General features: G+C 37.4%; 1 protein-coding gene across 1 annotated transcript; it reads left to right on the top strand.

Annotated features, from left to right (window-relative positions):
• Positions 1-10,283: 10,283 nt before the first annotated feature.
• Positions 10,284-11,563, top strand: LOC133876759 (protein ALP1-like). The gene is made up of 3 exons (XM_062315007.1): positions 10,284-10,793; positions 10,899-11,127; positions 11,214-11,563. The coding sequence occupies exons 1-3, from the start codon at positions 10,284-10,286 to the stop codon at positions 11,561-11,563; spliced, it is 1,089 nt and encodes a 362-aa protein (XP_062170991.1).
• Positions 11,564-18,879: the final 7,316 nt, after the last annotated feature.

The raw sequence follows: 18,879 nt of genomic DNA, 5'->3' as shown, positions 1-18,879 counted from the left end.
GTGGGGGACTGATTTCAAATCGCGCGTTGACTCAGGAATTTATTATACATTTACCCTTTTTTTTAATACAAGATAACATACAGCTCATAGACAGCATCACCATCACATGAGACTGATGCTTTGCTATGTGATGCACGCCTATGTGGGAAGAAAATAAACAGAATGACACATTTGGTGCTCCATTTGACTGACAGCGTACAAGATTGTTGAGAGTGCAAGAAGAGAGCCACATCATCGTAATGGGTGTTGAAAAGAGAGCAAAACCTTATCCTGACAGTTTTTCTGTGTGCACTTAAGAGAGCTGAATGTGAAAATGAAATAAGGCACCCATTGAACCGTTGAGTTCTATCTCTCTCCTCTCACAACTTCTTCTCCAAGCAAAAAACCTTCATCTCCAAGCTTAAGCTTTCATACCTGTTATAGGAGGAAGGAAGCATCTCTCAGCCTCCTTCCTCCTCTTCTACTCTCCCCTCCTTCTTTCTAGAGCTTTTTACCTCTTTTGAGACTCTAGAATGCCTTTGGCGATTTATCCGAAGGGATTCATCTCATCCCCTTAAAATCACAGCCTCATCAAGCAGCAAGCCCATGGGCAACCATAAAAAAAAATTTAAAAATTAAAAAATTAAAAGAGAAGAAAGAAAGAAGACGAAGATAGCTTGTCTACCCAAAGACGATACCGTGAGAGGGCGGGGGGGCGAGATTTTGGCAAAAAATAAAAATAAATGTGGTTGGGCTCAAAGATTTTGACCAAAACCAAAATTAAATGTGGCAATTAAAAAATAAATACAAAACAACATTATTGCCCCCTAAACTATCAATTATGTCAATATATATTCTAAACTATCAAAAAAAAAAATTGTCGATGCCCCCCAAGGCCAATAAAAAGACAAAAATGACAATAAATTTTTTTATTAAGACAAAAATATCCTTACAAATTCGGAAAAAAAACTGAAACAAAGAAAAAGAACAAAAAGTTCAAAAAAGAAATAATAGAACACCCACAAAACTGAGACCCTTTGCTGAATAATTTCCACCGTGCTTATCTTGGTGAGCATGTATTGATATATATATAGATTTACAATATATTAGGATAGTTACAACTCTACCTCTCTAAATTTGAAATCTCTATTATCTATCTATCACAGCATGCTGGATCTTATCATTCTATCACAGCATGCAATTACTAGGTATTATAGTTATGGTATAACTCTAGGTTACCTAGTTCCAGGTGTGATGGTTATCTATAGGCTCTCTAGACTCGTGTATAAGATGTGTCTTTAGGGGATAAGTTAAATGTGTTAATACCCTCTCGCAAGGTCAACGGGGGAGAACGAACGTTGAGCTTGAAACATAGCCTTTGAAACCGAGTGGAAACAAGTGGTTTGGTCAGAACATCTGCTAATTGGTTTGATTTCCAAAGATTTGTCAGCAATGCGATCTTTAACAAAGTGGAAGTTGATTTCCATGCGCTTTGTCCATGCATGAAATACTAGATTTATTGACATGTATGTAGCGCCAATGTTGTCACACCATAGTTTTGGTGTAGAAGTGAGAGAGATACCAAGTTCATGAATGAGAGCTTTAATCCAAAGAAGTTCAATAATGGTGTTGGCAACTGATTTGTACTCGGCCTCTGTAGAAGATCGTGAGACGGTGGGTTGTTTCCTAAAGTTCCATGAAATCAAGTTCAAGTCAAGAAAGACTCAATAGGCTCTTGTGGAGTGTCTACCATTTAGGCAACTTGCTCAATCAACATCTAAGTAGGCTTGTAGGCTGTTGCACTGTGTTCGATGAATGAGAAGGCCGTGAGAAACTGTGTGCTTGAGGTATCAGAGTATCCTTTTTACAGCTTGCCAATGTAGTTTAGTTGGTCGATGCATGAACTGGCAGACACGATTAACAGCAAACAAGTCAAGCTCTGTCAATGATAGGCATTGTAAGGAGCTAACAATGCTGCGATATAGGGAAGGATCTTCCATTGAATCACCCGCAAAAGCTAACAGAACTGAGTAGGATGACATAGGGGATGTGATAGGTTTGGCCTCTAGCATGTTTGTTTTTTTCAATAAATCCAGAATATACCTTCATTGGGAAAGGAGGAGGCCTGACTTAACTTTGAGAACTTCAACCCCAAAAAAGTAATGAAGATCACCCAAGTCCTTAACAGCAAAGTCGACATTAAGAAGTTGGAGAAGTTCTGTAATTGCAGCTGGTACAGAGCCAGTTATGATGATGTCATCTGCATAGATGAGAAGGTACATGGTGACTGTATTTTTGCTGTAAATGAACAATGATCAATTTTCCTTTGATGCCGTGAAGCCAAGTTGAATAAGTTTTTCACTTAGCCTAGAAAACTAAGCGCGAAGAGCCTATTTAAAACCATATAGAGCCTTATGGAGCTTGCATACATGGTGTGGGTAGCTTGGATTGATGAAGCTGAGTGGTTGCACCATGTGGACTTCTTTGAACAGGAAGCCATGGAGAAATACATTATGAATATCTATTTGTTTGAAAGACCAACCTGCAGAGTAGGCAATAGATAAAATAGTTTGGTCGGTTGTAGGTTTAACAACCAGACTATAGGTCTCACCATAGTTAAGGCCAACTTGTTGGTGAAAGCCTTTTGCAACCAGCCTCGCCTTGTGGCGTTCAACTGACCCATCCGCTTTCCTTTTGAGCTTGAAAACTCATTTGCAGCCTACTATGTTTGTAGCTGCATGTGGAGGAACAAAAGACCAAGTCTGGTTTTGAAGTAATGCATTGAATTCAACTTGCATTGCAACAGACCATTCTGGAATTGTGACGGCATTTGAGAAGCATGTAGGTTCCACAAGAGCTGAGTGAGTCTTGGACAATAGTGCCCGAGGTATAGGGTACCTGATTGTACCATTTATGAGCTGCCTTTGTTGTACAATATTATTCTGGGACCTTGTGCGCATAGGGTGAATGCGAGCAGGAGGTGTTGGAGTGCTAGAATCTAAATTAGTCACACTTGGTTCTACAAAAGAAGACTGTGACACATGAGAAGATGCTGGAATAGTATGGGATGATGTAGAGGGAATGTCAAGCCGAGTGTTAGTAGGTGCTAGAAGGTGTAGAGGTGAAATAAAAGGAGCAGGGGTAGCAGTAGGATACTCGGTAGATGATGAGGCAGCAACAAATGGGAATCGATTTTCATGAAAAACCACATCCCTTGAGATGAACATACGGTCAAACTCAATGTGATAGCACTTGTAGCCTTTGTGATTGTTAAAAATAATGTAGAAGTTAGTGTTCCTATTTCCTAGCTTGTTATATGAGTAGTGTGTCAGTGTTCCTATTTCTTAGCTAGTTATCTGAGTCATGTATTGAGCATTATTATTTGTTATAGTTTCTCCTACTGCACGTTGAGTCTTTTAGCTTAGGAGTCTTAGTTACATAATGGTCCATGTTGTTATTAGTTGTGGTCAAGTGGGTCCTTGTTTGTAGGGTTGTTTGTTTCTTAGTTGGAGTCTATTTAAATGTTTTAGTCAATGAATTATTCAAATCAGTTTTATCCATACTATCTCATTTGTTTTTATTCACTTTGTTTTTACCTCTTTCAACATCACAATTGCATAGAGAAGACTATTGCTTGTTCATCTTCCATCCTAATATCTAACATTTGGTATTAGAGCCAGGTTGATGGCAAGCAACAGTATTAACCCTTCGCAACTATCACTCCCACTATTTCAAGGAGCTGGGTATGACATTTGGAGCATAAAGATGAAGACTCTCTTTATTTCCCAAAACTTGTGGGATTTGTTGGAAAAAAACTATTCTGAAACTGGGGTTTCAGCAGACACTTTCAGAGATCTTCGGAAGAAAGATGCAAGGCTTTGTTTTTCATTCAACAAGCTGTGGATGAATCCATCTTTCCACGAATTGCTACCACAACAAAATCAAAGGATGCTTGGGATGCATTACAGAATGGGTATCAACGTAATGATAAGGTATTGACAATCAAACTTCAAACTCTTCGCAGAATTTTTGAAAGTTTGATAATGAAAGAAGGGGATTCCATGCATGATTATTTCTCTAATATGTTGGGTATTGTGAATCAAATCATAAAATTTGGTGAAAATTTATCTGAGCAGAAAGTTATTGAAAAAATTCTGAGAAGTATGCCTATGAAGTATGACCATGTTGTGGCTGCCATAGAAGAATCTAAGGATTTAAGTGTGCTAATAGTTGATGAATTATTTAGTTCCCTACAATCTCATGAAGACAGGATGAAAAGATACGAAGAAAATTCTATAGAAAATGCATTCCAAACTAAATTGCAATTTTCTAAAGGCAAAACAAGTGGTGACAATAGTGAGTCAACCGATAAGGGTTCAAGCCCAAGAGGACATGGAGGCCATTGTTTTCATGAAAAAAGAGGTGGTCGAGGTGGTGGACGTTCAAGTAACAACTACCAATATAACAATGAAGGTAGCAACGAAGGTGAAATTCTTACCGAAAGCCTCAATGTAGTTATTATAAGAAGTATGGACATATAGAGAGGTATTGTAGGCTCAAAGATAAAAATGAAAGTAGTGACGAAGGTGAAAATTCTTACCGAAAGCCTTAATGTTATTATTGTAAGAAGTATGGCCATATAGAGAGGTATTGTAGGCTCAAAGAAAAACAAGCAAACTTTGCTGAAGAGAAAAGAAAAGATGAAACAAAAAGTTTGTTTCTTGCGTGTTATTCTTCTAAATAATGTGGCCCAGATGTTTGGTATATGGATAGTGGGCACAGTAATCACATGACAGAAGCCTTCACTTGCTTGGATAAATCTGTGACCAACAGAGTAAAGATGGGTGTTGGAACCATACGTGCATCACAAGGCAAAGGTAACATAAAGCTGAACTCATGTGGAATGGATAGCATACGTTCAACGTTTTGTATGTTCTTGATTTGGATACAAATATGTTAAGTGTGGGGCAATTTTTAGAAGAAGGTTATGCTCTTGTTTTTTAAGATTTATCATGTTATGTGTATAAAGACAAAACCAAAAAGCAGTTGTTAGTCCATGTCCCTATGGCTAAAACCAAAATATTTCCTCTCAATTTTGCTGGGGAAAAGCAAGCACGTAAGGCTTCATTTTTGGATGAAGAAGTGTTTATGCATCAACCACAAGGTTATGAAGTGGAAGACATGAAGCAGCATCAACAAGAAGCTACAATTATCCATTGTGACAATCAGTCTACCATTGCAATGACAAAGAACCCGATGTCTCATAGCCGCGCAAGACATTTTTTTTATTAGAGAATTGGTTGACAAAGAAAGCATCAAGATGTTCTACTGTGGTACCAATGATCAACTTGCAGATATATTCACAAAGCACGTTCTTTCGGATAAATTCATTCGTTTTAGAGACATGTTAGGAGTTGTAAACTTTCTGCATTAAGGGGGAGTGTTAGAAATAATACAAAAGTTAGTGTTCCTATTTCCTAGCTTGTTATGTGAGTAGTGTGCTAGTATTCCTATTTCTTAGCTAGTTATGTGAGTCATGTATTGAGCATTATTATGTGTTATAGTTTCTCCTACTGCACGTTGAGTCCTTTAGTTTAGGAGTCTTAGTTACATAATGGTCTATGTTGTTATTAGTTGTGGTCAAGTGGGTCTTTGTTTGTAGGATTGTTTGTTTCTTAGTTGGAATCTATTTAATGGTCTGTTTGGTTAGAATATTATTCAATATTCGGGTTTTTATTCAAAAACCCGGAAACAAGCTAAATGAAAACCAACAGCTGTTTGAATATAGTTTGAATTTCAAGGTGAAATGACAGAGGCGTAAATTTTACTCATCTAAGCTAGCAGTTATCAGAGGCATAACTTTTGAGTTTTGTAGCATTAAATGCTACTCTCAAACCCGTTGTTCAGTGATGAGATGGTGGGACTGCGTTTTTAGATGCAAGCCTCATGCAAGACTAACGTGTATGTCGATAAATGCTATCTATTTTTTTGATCTTGTGGCGACCATCGGAGTAAATCACGATGTACAATGGTTAAATCTCGTCCGTCGGTTGCATTCGTACATATCCGTGTGCACACACCCAACCATTCCCGCATTGTAACGTCTGCTTTTTCTTGGAATAGTAAATTCAAGCTTTTGTCTTATCAATAAACATGCTCAAACTCTAAGGACGCGTGAGTGCATTGGAATTCTACTGGGTGTAAAACATACACCGCACCCTTCTCTCATTTTCTTCCTCCTGGCAAACAAGAAACCCGAGAGAGAAGAAATCGTGTTACTATTGCCTGAAAAGCAGCGTGTCAGGGTGCTTTTTAGGCTTCCATCACCTCCTTCCGCCCGTTGCAGCAATATTCGCCAGCAGAGAGTAACAAATTGGGGTCTTTCACCCATCAGATAGGTAGGTGATTTGCGTTATTCACTTTTATTCTATTTATTAGACCTGAACCCAACAATTTTCGGGCTTTGTGTTGTGAGTGATGGCCTCACACAATGGACGGAAATTGGCTATAAGATCGTGCATTAGAAGGTAGAACCTCAATGTCTTTAGAGAAGCCTTCTTCCTCGGATGAGCATTCTTCCTCAACTAGTTCCAACACCAAACAATACTAAGCTCCTTCAATGAAGAGAATCCACGTGGTCGGTCCAAGAACACGGTCTTGGAGGGTTAGTATCAATTTCATACTTTGTTATTGTTGATTATTGTTTCATTTTTTATTTGTAATTTGCATAAGAACTTTGTATTTCAAGGACTGTTAAGGAGATTTATTATGTTATTACTTTTTGTATATTCTGTTTTTAATGTTCAAATGTTGTCCCTGTCTGTTGGTTTGGATTTTTAAGATCATTTCTCATACAAGTCGAGTTCCTGCATAATTTTGTAGATCTGTTATTATTGTTTGAATTGTTGTTCTAATTTAGGTAGATCTATGTGTTTTTTTTTGTTTTTCTTTTTTTCTTTTAAGTATATTTTTTCTTTCAATCACCTAATAGACTGGCATGAGAACTGATCTGCTATAACTTATTTTTTTAATGGACATCCTTTTTTTTTAACCAAAAAATATCTCATATCAGTCGAATTCCAGCTTAATTTTTTGTTCGCCAAATCATTTTCGTGGAGGTGATTTTTGTTTAAGTGTGTTCTTTTCTCGGTCACATTCATCCACGTGTGTTTACAAAATAATTGTCAAAGTTTTTTTTTTTTTTTCGCAACTCCATAGTCCATAAGATTAAATAGTTTTTCTGAATGAATTTCTAAAAAAAGTGCAAGTTGTTTTTAGGTTAGGACTTAGGACAACAACAATCTGCCAAATTACAATAAACTTGGTGCCAATTTGACAATCTATCGCCTTTTTTAACTTAAAACAAATTCATCAAAAGCATGTGTAAACTGGTACAAAACAGATTAACCCAAAAAATTAAAGCAAATTAATCAGAACTTTGTCAAAAACACATTTAGTACACAACACTCCAACCTTTGAAAATAAAATCACAAAACACTCTGATCTTTTTTTTACTTAATCAAATCGCGTACAATACACTCTAACAACTTCAAACAAGTTCAATACGGTTTTATTTACTTAAAATAAATTTTATCAAACCATTACAAAAAACGAATTTACTTACAAAACACTAAAAAAAAGAAAGCATAAGATGATCCATTGATAAATATAGAAAAGTAACTTTGTTTTTACTGTCCACAACTATAGATGTTGTTTATATGCTTTCTCTTTGTTTTGTTTTTGGCAATACAAAAAAAAATATATATATATATTAAAAACGGGCACAATAATACCTAACCACAAAATAATCAAAAACAAATTTGTAAACAAGACACTCATATTTGTAACAAATTTTTGAAAAAAAAATTTGTCTTTGAAACACTATTAACTTTAAAACAAAACCGGCACAAATTATTTCAACTAACCACAAACTAATCAAAACATTATCAAAAACAAATTTATTTACAAGACACTCATATCTTTAACAATTTTTTGTTTTAAAAAAAAATTGTCTTTGAACCACTCTTAACTTTAAAACAAAATTGACACAAATTAAAAACTAACCACAAACTAATCAAAACATTATCAAAAACAAATTTATTTACAAGAGGTGATAAAACAATTTTTTTTTTTTTTTTTTTTTTTTTTTTTTTTTTTTTTTTTTTTTTTTTACACTTTGGTAGATTTAGCATGCTCACAGCACAAATTGAATGCTGTCTTAAATTCATACTACATTTTGTACAGCCATATTCGACGAGAAGCAATAAGCAATGTTTTCCTGACGCGTTAAAAACCTCTCATATTCGACAGGTATTCCTCACAACCTGTTTCTCAATGTATGCTATAAAAATAATGCATGTTTATAACTTTTTCACCATAGGCATATATTGGAATCTTAGACTGTATTTAATTTAATTTTAAATTAGGTTGCATTACAAATTACTTGCAGCTTTGAGAGTTAAGTGTAATTTATCCTATAGTCGAATTTTGTTAAAACATTTGACTAGCAATCCTAATAAACAAAAATATACATAAATACAAAATGTAATAGGGAAAAATATAATGTAACCCCCCAAACTTTAGAAATTCTCAACATTGGCACCCAAACAGAAAAGTACACTAATCCCCCCCAAATTTCAATTTAATAGTCAATGTCCCTCATAAATACCAATTGTGTCTATAAAAAAAAAAAAATACTTTTATAAAAGGCATCTTTGTTATTAGGGGGGATATAGAAAATGAGATGGTAGTTTGAGGGGCTATGTAAAAATATGTCAACTTCATGTTCTTTTAGTTGGCCATTTTTTCGTACGTCATTACTAAACCAAATTAATGGCCTTACTTTTCCTGACCATACTAGAGAAAACGACGTGCCATGCCAAAAGGAAAGGGAATTGAATGGACTCCTGACCAAGAGGACCTTTTGCACGAACTTCTTCTAGAATGTGTGCATAACGGTATCATTGTCAGAGGAACCGTGAACCAAAATACATGGGTGGAACTGACTAATAAAATGAATGCGAGGACTAATAGGGTTTTTAATCCTGGCCAGCTATCATCAAAGTACACAAGGGTTCGAAAAGACCACAAAGACTTCTCAGATCTGTTAAGTCATGAAACCAGCTTCGGGTGGGATCCCGACACAATAGGAGCGTGTCAGGATGGTATGCTATATCCCAAATAACCTCGGTGTGATCAATCTTTTATATAAATCATGGAAAACAACAATGTAAACTGAGTACTTTTTTCGGGTTGTCGTAGGTGGATGAGAGAATCACACGCTTCCAGGCAAGGGGTACCATAACTATGAGCAACCGGGGACCCTTTTCGATCGGTCCACTGCAACTGCATTCTCCGTTGATCCTTCACACAGTCCCTGCCTGACACTGATGAGGAAGAATGTCTTATGCACCGCATGCAGACGGAAGGCATACACGTGCACAATGGTGGGGCAGGCCGTACAGGTTGAGGAGAAGGTTATCCGTCACAGGCAATTGTTGACTTCGGCATTCCGCATGATGATGAGGCCGGTGGACCTTCATTTGGTGGAGGTGGGCACAGGCGGAAAGAGCTGATGGTGGAGGATACATGGGGTGACCAAGCGCGTGATATTGGACTGGGTGTCACAATGGGATCTACACAAAAAGTATCTTCAGGTAAAAAATCGTTTAGGCAGACAAAAAGCACAATGGTGGCTTCGAAGCAGGCTCTCTATGACAAGTTAAGGGAGATGGCGAAGGCAAGGAAAGAAGTCTTGCTTCGGCAGAGTCAGCAGGATATGAGTTCCACACAACAGCACAACACTGCCAAATCCGCACTCCCGATATGCCGAGCTCTTGACTTGCTGGACGAGTTGCAGCATGATATTAGTGACGAAGTTTACGTGGCTGCAACAGTTTCCCTGATGGATGAACAACTTCAAGCCGCGTGGGTCCGCATGACAAGAGAACGCAGATTGATCTGGCTAAAAAAGCAGAAGCCCTTGGACTGACATGCAGGATGAGATTGCAATGTGTTATTTTATTTTTACTTAACTTTGAGGATAATTTATGTTTGTTTTGTATTTTAGGTATTAGGTATGAGACAATTATATTGGGACGCGATGTGTTATTCTATTTTCACTTAACTTTGAGGACCATTTATGTTAGTTTAATGTACTTTACGTATTAGCTATTGCAATGTGGTATGATTGCTGATATGTGTTTTACTACGTGCGTATGTGACAATAATTGAATGTGTGTTTACTGGTATTATTCATCAAATTAGTTTAAGCTGTATTAAACTCAAATGTGTCTGTTGGTAAGATGGATGGGTCTAACATGCCTTTCGACTCAATGGATGAAGATAGCGACGAGGAATTTGATGATGAAATAAATATGATATTGGTTGTGCTAGACATATCAGACAACGATGAAAACACCAAAATGCCGGCACACAACTTGCCATTACAAGGGGCCATGTATATAACATGCATGCTGAACGGTAACCCAATGTCGTATAAGGAAATGTTTCGTATGGAGCCACTGGAGTTTATAGCTTTGTGTAGTGAGTTGAGGGAGCGCCAACTCATGAGGAGTACAAGGTACCTTGATGTTGAGGAAAGTATGGCTATATTTCTTATGATTATTGGCCACAGCCAGAGGCAACGAGTCATGTTAGATCGCTTTCAACATTCTACTGAGATAGTAAACCGCCATTTCAAGACGGTGCTTGGTGCAGTGGGTCGTCTGGCGATGATTTACATTAGAGTTCGACACAAGACTGTGGTGTACTCACATGTAAGCGGTAATCCTAAATATCATCCTTGGTTCAAGGTGAGTTTATGTTCTTTTGAAACACAACTGCGTTATATTAATGCCACCTTTCAAATACTATACGCAATGCTCGGGTTTTAATTTTTTTTTTCTATATTTTGATAGGATTGTATTGGTGCGATCGATGGCACACACATAAAGGCGAAAGTCCCGGTCGAGCACCAATGCCTCTTTCGTGGTCGGAAAAATGAGTGCACACACAACGTTATGGCAATATGCAATTTCAATATGTTATTCATGTTCGTGTATGTTGGCTGGGAGGGAACAACCAACGATGGTCACATTTTTAAAGATGCTATTACAAGTGACAACGGTCATGAGTGGCCCACAAATGGTTAGTACCTTGCATTCAAAATGCAATTAATTTATATCGGACATTTTGTCGTGTCCTTACACTTTTTCACTGTTTTATTTATGAAGGGCACTATTATGTGGTTGATTCCGCGTACCCATGCACGCGTGGTTTTTTGCCTCCAAATAAAGGAAAAAGGTACCATCTCAACGCGTTTCGCAACAGGCTTTTGCCACGTGGGTATAAGGAACTGTTTAACTTCAGGCACTCATCGCAGCGAATGATCATCAAGAACTGCTTCGCCAGATTGAAGAGGAGATGGCGTATATTAAATGGTATGCCTGGGTACTTATTGGTGCATCAACCTACCATTATAATGGCATGCTGCACACTACACAACTTCATCGGGGTACACAATCCGAATGATGAAATCTTCAATGGCACTGATGCAGCAGAACCAGAAATGGACGTCGATTAGACATAGATAAGTGAGCAGCCAGATGAATATGGCAACAACGATGAGGCAAACCCTTCAAATTCAGGACATTATGACTTCTCCCAAGCAGCTTCCGTTGAAATGGGCCAATTTAGAGAAGGCATTGCACAAGCAATGTGGGAAACCTGTCATGGACACTACAATGCGGATAATTAAAAAAATTGCAATTATATTGTAGAAGTAGTGTATTTTGTTTTGGAAATGCATTAGATATGGTTGTGGTTTTACGCATGTGTTTGGTTAATTTCGAATTAAATATTCTCTTATGTCAAATTTTGTACCTGTATTAATTTTGTTTTACGTGTTTGTTTTAATTTTTTATACCGCATTACCAAGTAGACATGGACGTCGAGGTGAACTATACATGTGATGCTGGACCCATGAGACTTCTCGTTTTAAGAACATAAAAGAACTACATGAGACGTTTTTACAAGTGTCCCCTAGGCAAGATATGAACTCGTAAAAAAACGCAGGCCTCAAATTGAACCAACATTTTTATGTTAATGATTTTATATGCATTTGTTGTATTTAGTAATGGCAGTCTCATCCCGTTTTAATGTATTATTGTAGAATCATCCCGGAAGTTTCTACTGGGAAGATGAGTTGATGCAAAATTTTGCAAAACCGGTACACGAGGACCTCGCTGTGCACTTACATGCGTAAGGCAACGCATTGGGCATGCTATGGATTGTCGAGGGCTTTATGCGATGCTGTGGTATTACATGGATTTGCGTCCGGTATTTGTTTGGGTTACTGTTTTTGTTGGTTCTCATCTTTGCCTGAAGTGGTTTGGTTTGTAATACAGGTGGGATGTGAAAACCACTGTTTATGATATCATATCTTTTGCTTTCACTGGTATCGGTTTATTGTATAATATATGTTGGATATTGCTAGGGATCGCTACTTGAACCGTATTTTTTTCAGTACCGCTCATGAACTGTATAGAGCTATGCATTTGATTAGACGCCAACCTTTATTCATAATTTACCTATCTGTTTCTTTTTCCTTTTCATAGATTTTTTGTTTGCTTTTAGTTTCTTTATTTTATATTAGATATATCTTGCCCAAATTAATTTGTGGTAAATGAATATGTCGATAATTTCGGTTTATAATTTAGAATTAAAGCAGATAATTAATTTAATTTTAACGGGAATAAAATAGGCATTTTTCATGAGAAATGAGAAGGAAATAATTTATATTAAACTCGGAAAATATTCGTTACTAAATAAAATTAACTAAAATTAATCATAAAATTAAAAGAAAAAAACGTGTTTATCTTAGATTTAATAAAGCAAAATAAATTAAAATCATTAGTCCAGAAAATTTAATACTCAATTTTTAATTAGTATACAATGAATATTTTAATCATTATCAAGATTAAGGGAAAATTACAGTTTAGCCCCCCAAATTACCATCCGCTTTGTGTCTAGCCCCACAAACTACCAACACTCTGACTCTAGTCCCTCAAATTACCAAAACCTTTGAAAAATGTTACATTTGGCGAGATATCTCCATATTACTCCTGACACGTATCATTATGCAATTTAAAAATATTTTGTCGAAAAAAAAAACTAAAACTAAAAAATAAAATAAAAAAGTAAACTAAAAAAAAATTATTTATTATTATTATTATTTTTTTTAAAAAAAAAAGGAAAATGGGGTGGCTCGCAATGGATTTCGGGCTAGCCGCGCGGCTACCCCCAGTGGCCTGGGGGTGCCTTTCAGTCCACCCCAAATGGATTTCGGGGTGGCCCGAAAGCCACCCCTAGGGGGTCAGGGGGTGGTGCGTGGCCACCCCCCTCCCCAAGTGGCAATCACCCCAAGACACTATATTTTCTTTTTTAAAAAAATAAAAATAAAAATAAAAATTTAGTTTTTTTAGTTTTTAATTTTTAGTTTTTTTTTTAAAATTAAAAAGTGACACATGGTAGGGGTAATATGAGAATATTTCGTCAAATGAGATATTTTTCAAAGGTTTTTGTAATTTGGGGGACCTAAGTCGGAGTGCTGGCAGTTTGTGGGGTTAAAATTATATTTTTCCCAAGATTAATTTTTACCATACCAATCATTATGCACAACTTTTCATACAATCCAATCATTTCCTACTATTAAAAAACATTTTTTTTTTCAATCTCAAAAAATTAACACTTATTTTCATAACACCAATCATTACACACAACTTTTCATACAATCCAATCATTTCCAATTACTTTCTACCATTATAAAACACTTTTTTCCAATCTCAAAAATTAAACACCCAAACACATATTCAAGAAGAATCTGAATTTTATTCAACATTCAAACACATTTTTACTGCCTCGAAATCCGCAAACAGATTCAGAGTATTATTCATATTCGAAATATTCAATATCCAAACGGGCAATAAATGTTTTACTTAATGAATTATTCAGATCAATTTTATCCATACTATCTCATTTGTTTTTATTCACTTTTTACTTATTTCAACCTCACAGTTGCATAGAGAAGACTATTGATTGTTCATCTTTCATCATAATATCTAATAGTTATTACAACTATAGCCAAGGAAGATATATTCTTTGGAACGGATAGAAAATTTATGAGAATTATAGGGACAAAGATTAGTGAAACATGCACACCCAAAGATCTTTAGGAATGTGTAATCGGGTGTGCGATTAAATAGTTTTTGACATGGAGATTTATTTTTCAATAATGGAGTGGGTAGCCTATTGACGAGGTAACAAGAGGTGAAGCATGCCTCGTCCCAAAATGTTTTTGGAAGATTACTTTCAGCTAGAAGGGCTAATGTAGTGTCAATGAGGTTATGGTGTTTTCTTTCAGCACATTCTTGTTGTTGATGCGTGTGAAGACATGAAAGGCGATGGATGATGCCAATAGATTGAAAATAGGTGTTGAGGCTGCGATATTCACCACCCGAATTTGTTTAAACACTTTTAATTTGAGTTTAGTAAGCGTTCGACCATAGCTTAAAATTTTAAAAAGATAAGCATAACATCAGACTTAGATTGGATGGGAAAGACCCATGTGAAACGATTGAAAGCATCAATGAAAGACACATAATAACAATTACCATTAATTGAAAGAGTTGGGAAGGCCACCATACATCCGAATAAACCAAATCTAAAGATTACATATGCTAGAATTGGAAACTGGAAATGGCAATTGATGTCATTTGCCCTGAGGACAAGCTGTGTAAGGAGAGGATGCCTTGTTGGGGATGACTAGAAGCTGAAACATAGACAAGACTCTATGGACTGTGCGGAGAGCATGATGACCTAAGCGTTTGTGCCAATGATCGGTGGATGTTCGTTCACCTACAAGGGCTTGATTATTGGTGGAAGAGGTGGATGAATGATGAAGTTGAAAGTCCATCCTTAAGTGGGTCGTGATGTAGAGTGATCCCGGATTGACAGTCTTTAATCACAAAATAAGAGGAATGAAATTCAAAGAATACAGCATTATCACAAGCACATTTATGAACAGAGAGAAGATTTTTTGAAAATGAAAGGAACATGAAAAAGTTGATTAAGGATAAATTGACGACGAGTAAGAGTTAGAAGTGTAGAACCAATATGAGTTATAGGCAAACTTGTTCCATCTCCTACACGAAACTGGGCCTGCGCTTTATATTCCTCGGTTGATAGGTTGAGGTGTTGGAGCTCATTAGTGACAGGGTGAGTCGCCTAAGTATCGGGGTACCAATTTTCCTTAGTTGGCAAGGCAGAAGAGGAGTAATAGGCCTGGGGATTCTGCTGATAGGCTTGTGGATGCTGTTGGGATTTGGATGAATGTGCTGATTCCAGCCTTTGGTAGCATCGAGTAGTGGTGTGGCCGATCCTGCCACAAAACTGACATATAGGCCGAGAAGAAGGAGCAGCATCATTGTTGAAGTAGGAACCACGTCCATGGTTGCTAGAAGATGCGCCTCGACCACGAAAATAGGTGCAGCCACCAAATGAAGAGCCTCAGCCACGGTTGCCTCTGCCTCTATGCGTGGCAGCCCGAGAGGTGTAAATGTCAGAAGGCTGAGCGAGGTCTAGGGAGGGAAGTTGCTGCTCAATCCACATCTCATGAGTCAAGAGGTGTTCATACAGCTCATCAAAGGATAAAGGATCCACTTGGGCTGTTACAAACATAACAAATGGATCAAACTCAAAGCCAAGGCCTTTAAGAAGAAAGGAAACACTTTCAAAATCGTTGAAAGGTTGTCCAGCAGTAGCCAACGTGTCGCTCAGTGTTTTGATCATTTGGAAATACTCAGTGATGGAGTTATTTCCCTTCTTGACCGTGGAAAGCTGGAAGTAAATTTGCATGACATGAGCTCAAGCTTGAAATGCAAACATGGTGACCAAGGTGTTCCACAGAGTACTGGTTGTAGCACAACCAACAACAGGAGCCACATATGACTTAGTGAGGGTGGAAATGAGGACGCTGAGGATCATTTGATCCCTTTGACACCATGCAAGGTATTTTGGATTGACCATGGTGGCCGGAGCACCAGCAACAATACTGGTATTTGGAAGAATCTTGTTGGAGGTTGAGATGAACCATCTAGAAACCCGAAAGCATCTTGCCTTTTGATGTAGGCAATGATTTGCGTCCTCCAGGCCATGAAATTCCCTTTAGACAGCTTGATATGTAGGGAATGATTCATGTTGGGGATGGTAAAAACAATGGAGTTAGGTTTGGTTGGGTGAGGCGGTGAAGCCATGACAAAAAGGGATCCAATGGAAGGAATAGGAGATTCAAAAGCTATGGCAGTAGTAGGCGTGATAGGTTCAGAGTCAAACATACGGATCAAGACGTTGGTCTATATGCTACTCTATTACCATAATAGAACACCCATAAAATCGAGACCCTTTGCTGAATAATTTCCATCGTGCTCATCATGGTGAGCATGTATTGATATATATATATAGATTTACAATATATTAGAATAGTTACAACTCTACCTCTCTACATTTGAATTCTCTCTTATCTATCTATTACTGCATGCTGGATCTTATCATTCTATCACAACATGCGGTTACGAGGCATTATAGTTATAGTATAACTCTAGGTTACCTAGTTCTGGGTGTGATGGTTTCTATAGGCTCCATAGACTCACGTATAGGATGTGAGTCTTTAGGGGATAAGTTAGATGCGTTAATAAGAAACAAAAAAAAATTTTAAAATACCAAGGGAGTGGCAGCCAAATAGTGGGTGGCCAAACCACCTCCAACGTCATGGGGGTGGTTTCGGCCACCCTAAAATGGCTAGGGGGTGGTGGCTCACCCCCTTGGTTTTTCCAATTTTGTTTGTTTGTTTTTAATTTTGTTTTGACGTTTCGTTTTTTTTTTTTTTTTTTTTTTTTTTTTTTTTTTAATTTTTAGTTTTTTTTTTTTTAATTTTATGAAGGGTATTTGTCATTGGGGGGCATTGATATTTTTTTGTTAGTATAGAATGGACATTAGCACAATTGGTAGTTTGAAGGAATATTAACAATAGGATAATAGTTTGAATGAGGTATGTGTACTTTTTTCAAACTAAAATGATGAAGCATTGGAAAAGAAATTCTTTTCAAGGTAGCAAATTGCAAGTGAAGATCCATTGAAAAAAAGAAGTAGTATTGGAAGTTTCATAAGCCTTGGATTTTTTTTTTTTTTTTAAGATACTGAAGAAGAAATTACATTGAACTAGGGCTGGGCAACCTGAAATAACAGAAAGTAAACCCTAAGAACAAAAGTACACGGAAGCAATGCTTTCGAAGATGCGGACTTATTTGTTCTTGGTACGGATGACAAGAACTGGGGTCACCAATGAAAGTGGTAAATGGTTGATAAGGAATCCAAAGGACCCAAACACCATGGTAACCAAAACAGAGAATACAAAGATGATATACAACAATGAAAACCAGAAAAGCAGAAATGCCCAAAAACAACAAGAAATTTAAAGCAACAAAGATAATCGAGGTAGGAGGGTGGAACTCTCCATGGCCAACGCGTGTGAACCACGCGCCAGCTTCTGGAGACCTCTCCTCACCCATGAGAGCCGCACACAACCAGAAACTAACAGCAGCAGAGGTGGTGGAGAGCGGAGAGGAAAGATAGGCTTACACGCGCCAGTGAAAGAGATCTACTTGCTGCGCATGCAAACCACTCTTCGGGCAGTGGGTAACGGAATGAGAGGCGGCTGGTGTCGTTGGAAGCGGGGGACAACGGTGTTCATGGTGGAGAGGTGCGTGGCATGCGAGAACTGGCGGAGATGTGTAAATCTAGATTGGAAATTTTCGATCCCAAACCTTGCCAATTTTCGCAAAAACCACAAAGGGTGAAGGATATTGCTGATGATTTCTTTGTGGATGTACAAGAAAGCAAATAAGAAACCTCCGAAGAGGCGGATAAGGCTAGGGAAAACCCTAGCGGGATAGGGGCCTCATAGGAGGCGGTAGGGGCCTTATAGAGGCAGTAGCAGAAGGAAAGGGAGGGAAAAGGGAAGGAAAAAGGAAAGAAAAGGAAAGGAAAAGAGGGGAGGGAGGGAAAAGCTTCCCATGGCTTGTGGGTTTTCTGGTTTTTAAGAGAAGGGGAAGGGTTTTGCAAGAGAGTTCTCGCTCAGATATGCCTTTGAAAGGCTTGGATTTTTTTTGCCTTTTACACTCTCCCTTATAAAAACTTTACTGTTCAGTATATTCTCAACTCTTTCGTCTTCTCTCTAGTGTATTATGGAGTCATTGTTCTTTCAATAAAATCAAACCTCTCCTCCTGTCGTCTAAAGTAGAAGGAGATATTTGAATTAGAGACCTTCGTTTCATGAGACATATAGTCTTCAACTGATTGAGTTACCCATTAATTTTACTGTGGCTTAGAAAAAAAACATGGAAGTTGCACCTACAAAAAAGAAAAAGAAAAAATAGCAATGTCTTTTCTTTTTGGGTAAATATACAATAAATCCTTGAGTCGGAGCGTCATTTGAAATTAGTCCTTTACTTTCTAAAAATCAATATTTACTCATTCAGTTTTTCGTGGGTTTGAAATCTGTCCTTCCGTGATTTTTCCCGTCCATTTTTGCAACTTCTGTTAGTACCACGTCAGCCTTTTCACCTCATCATCTTAAAATATTATTATTTTTTATTATATTATAAATTTAAAAACTTATTTATTTATTTTTAATTTAATTTATTTTTTTTTAAAAATGAAAATGGGGGTTTGGGGGTGGCCGGTGCCACATCTGGGGTGGCTCGCAGGCACCCCTAGGGTCGGGGGGTTTAAGATGATGTGGCGAAAAGGCTGACGTGACATTAATTGAAGTTGCGAAAATGG

The sequence above is a fragment of the Alnus glutinosa genome, chromosome 9, assembly GCF_958979055.1.
Source record: "Alnus glutinosa chromosome 9, dhAlnGlut1.1, whole genome shotgun sequence".
Classification (NCBI taxonomy): Eukaryota; Viridiplantae; Streptophyta; class Magnoliopsida; order Fagales; family Betulaceae; genus Alnus; species Alnus glutinosa.
This window is presented reverse-complemented; position numbering and strand designations above follow the sequence as displayed.

Excerpts from the sequence above, each read along its gene's own strand:
- LOC133876759 (XM_062315007.1), top strand. The coding sequence starts at position 10,284 with ATGGATGGGTCTAACATGCCTTTCGACTCAATGGATGAAGATAGCGAC. Across the intron at positions 10,794-10,898 it reads AATATCATCCTTGGTTCAAG|GATTGTATTGGTGCGATCGA; the intron begins GTGAGTTTATGT and ends ATATTTTGATAG. Across the intron at positions 11,128-11,213 it reads TCATGAGTGGCCCACAAATG|GGCACTATTATGTGGTTGAT; the intron begins GTTAGTACCTTG and ends TTATTTATGAAG.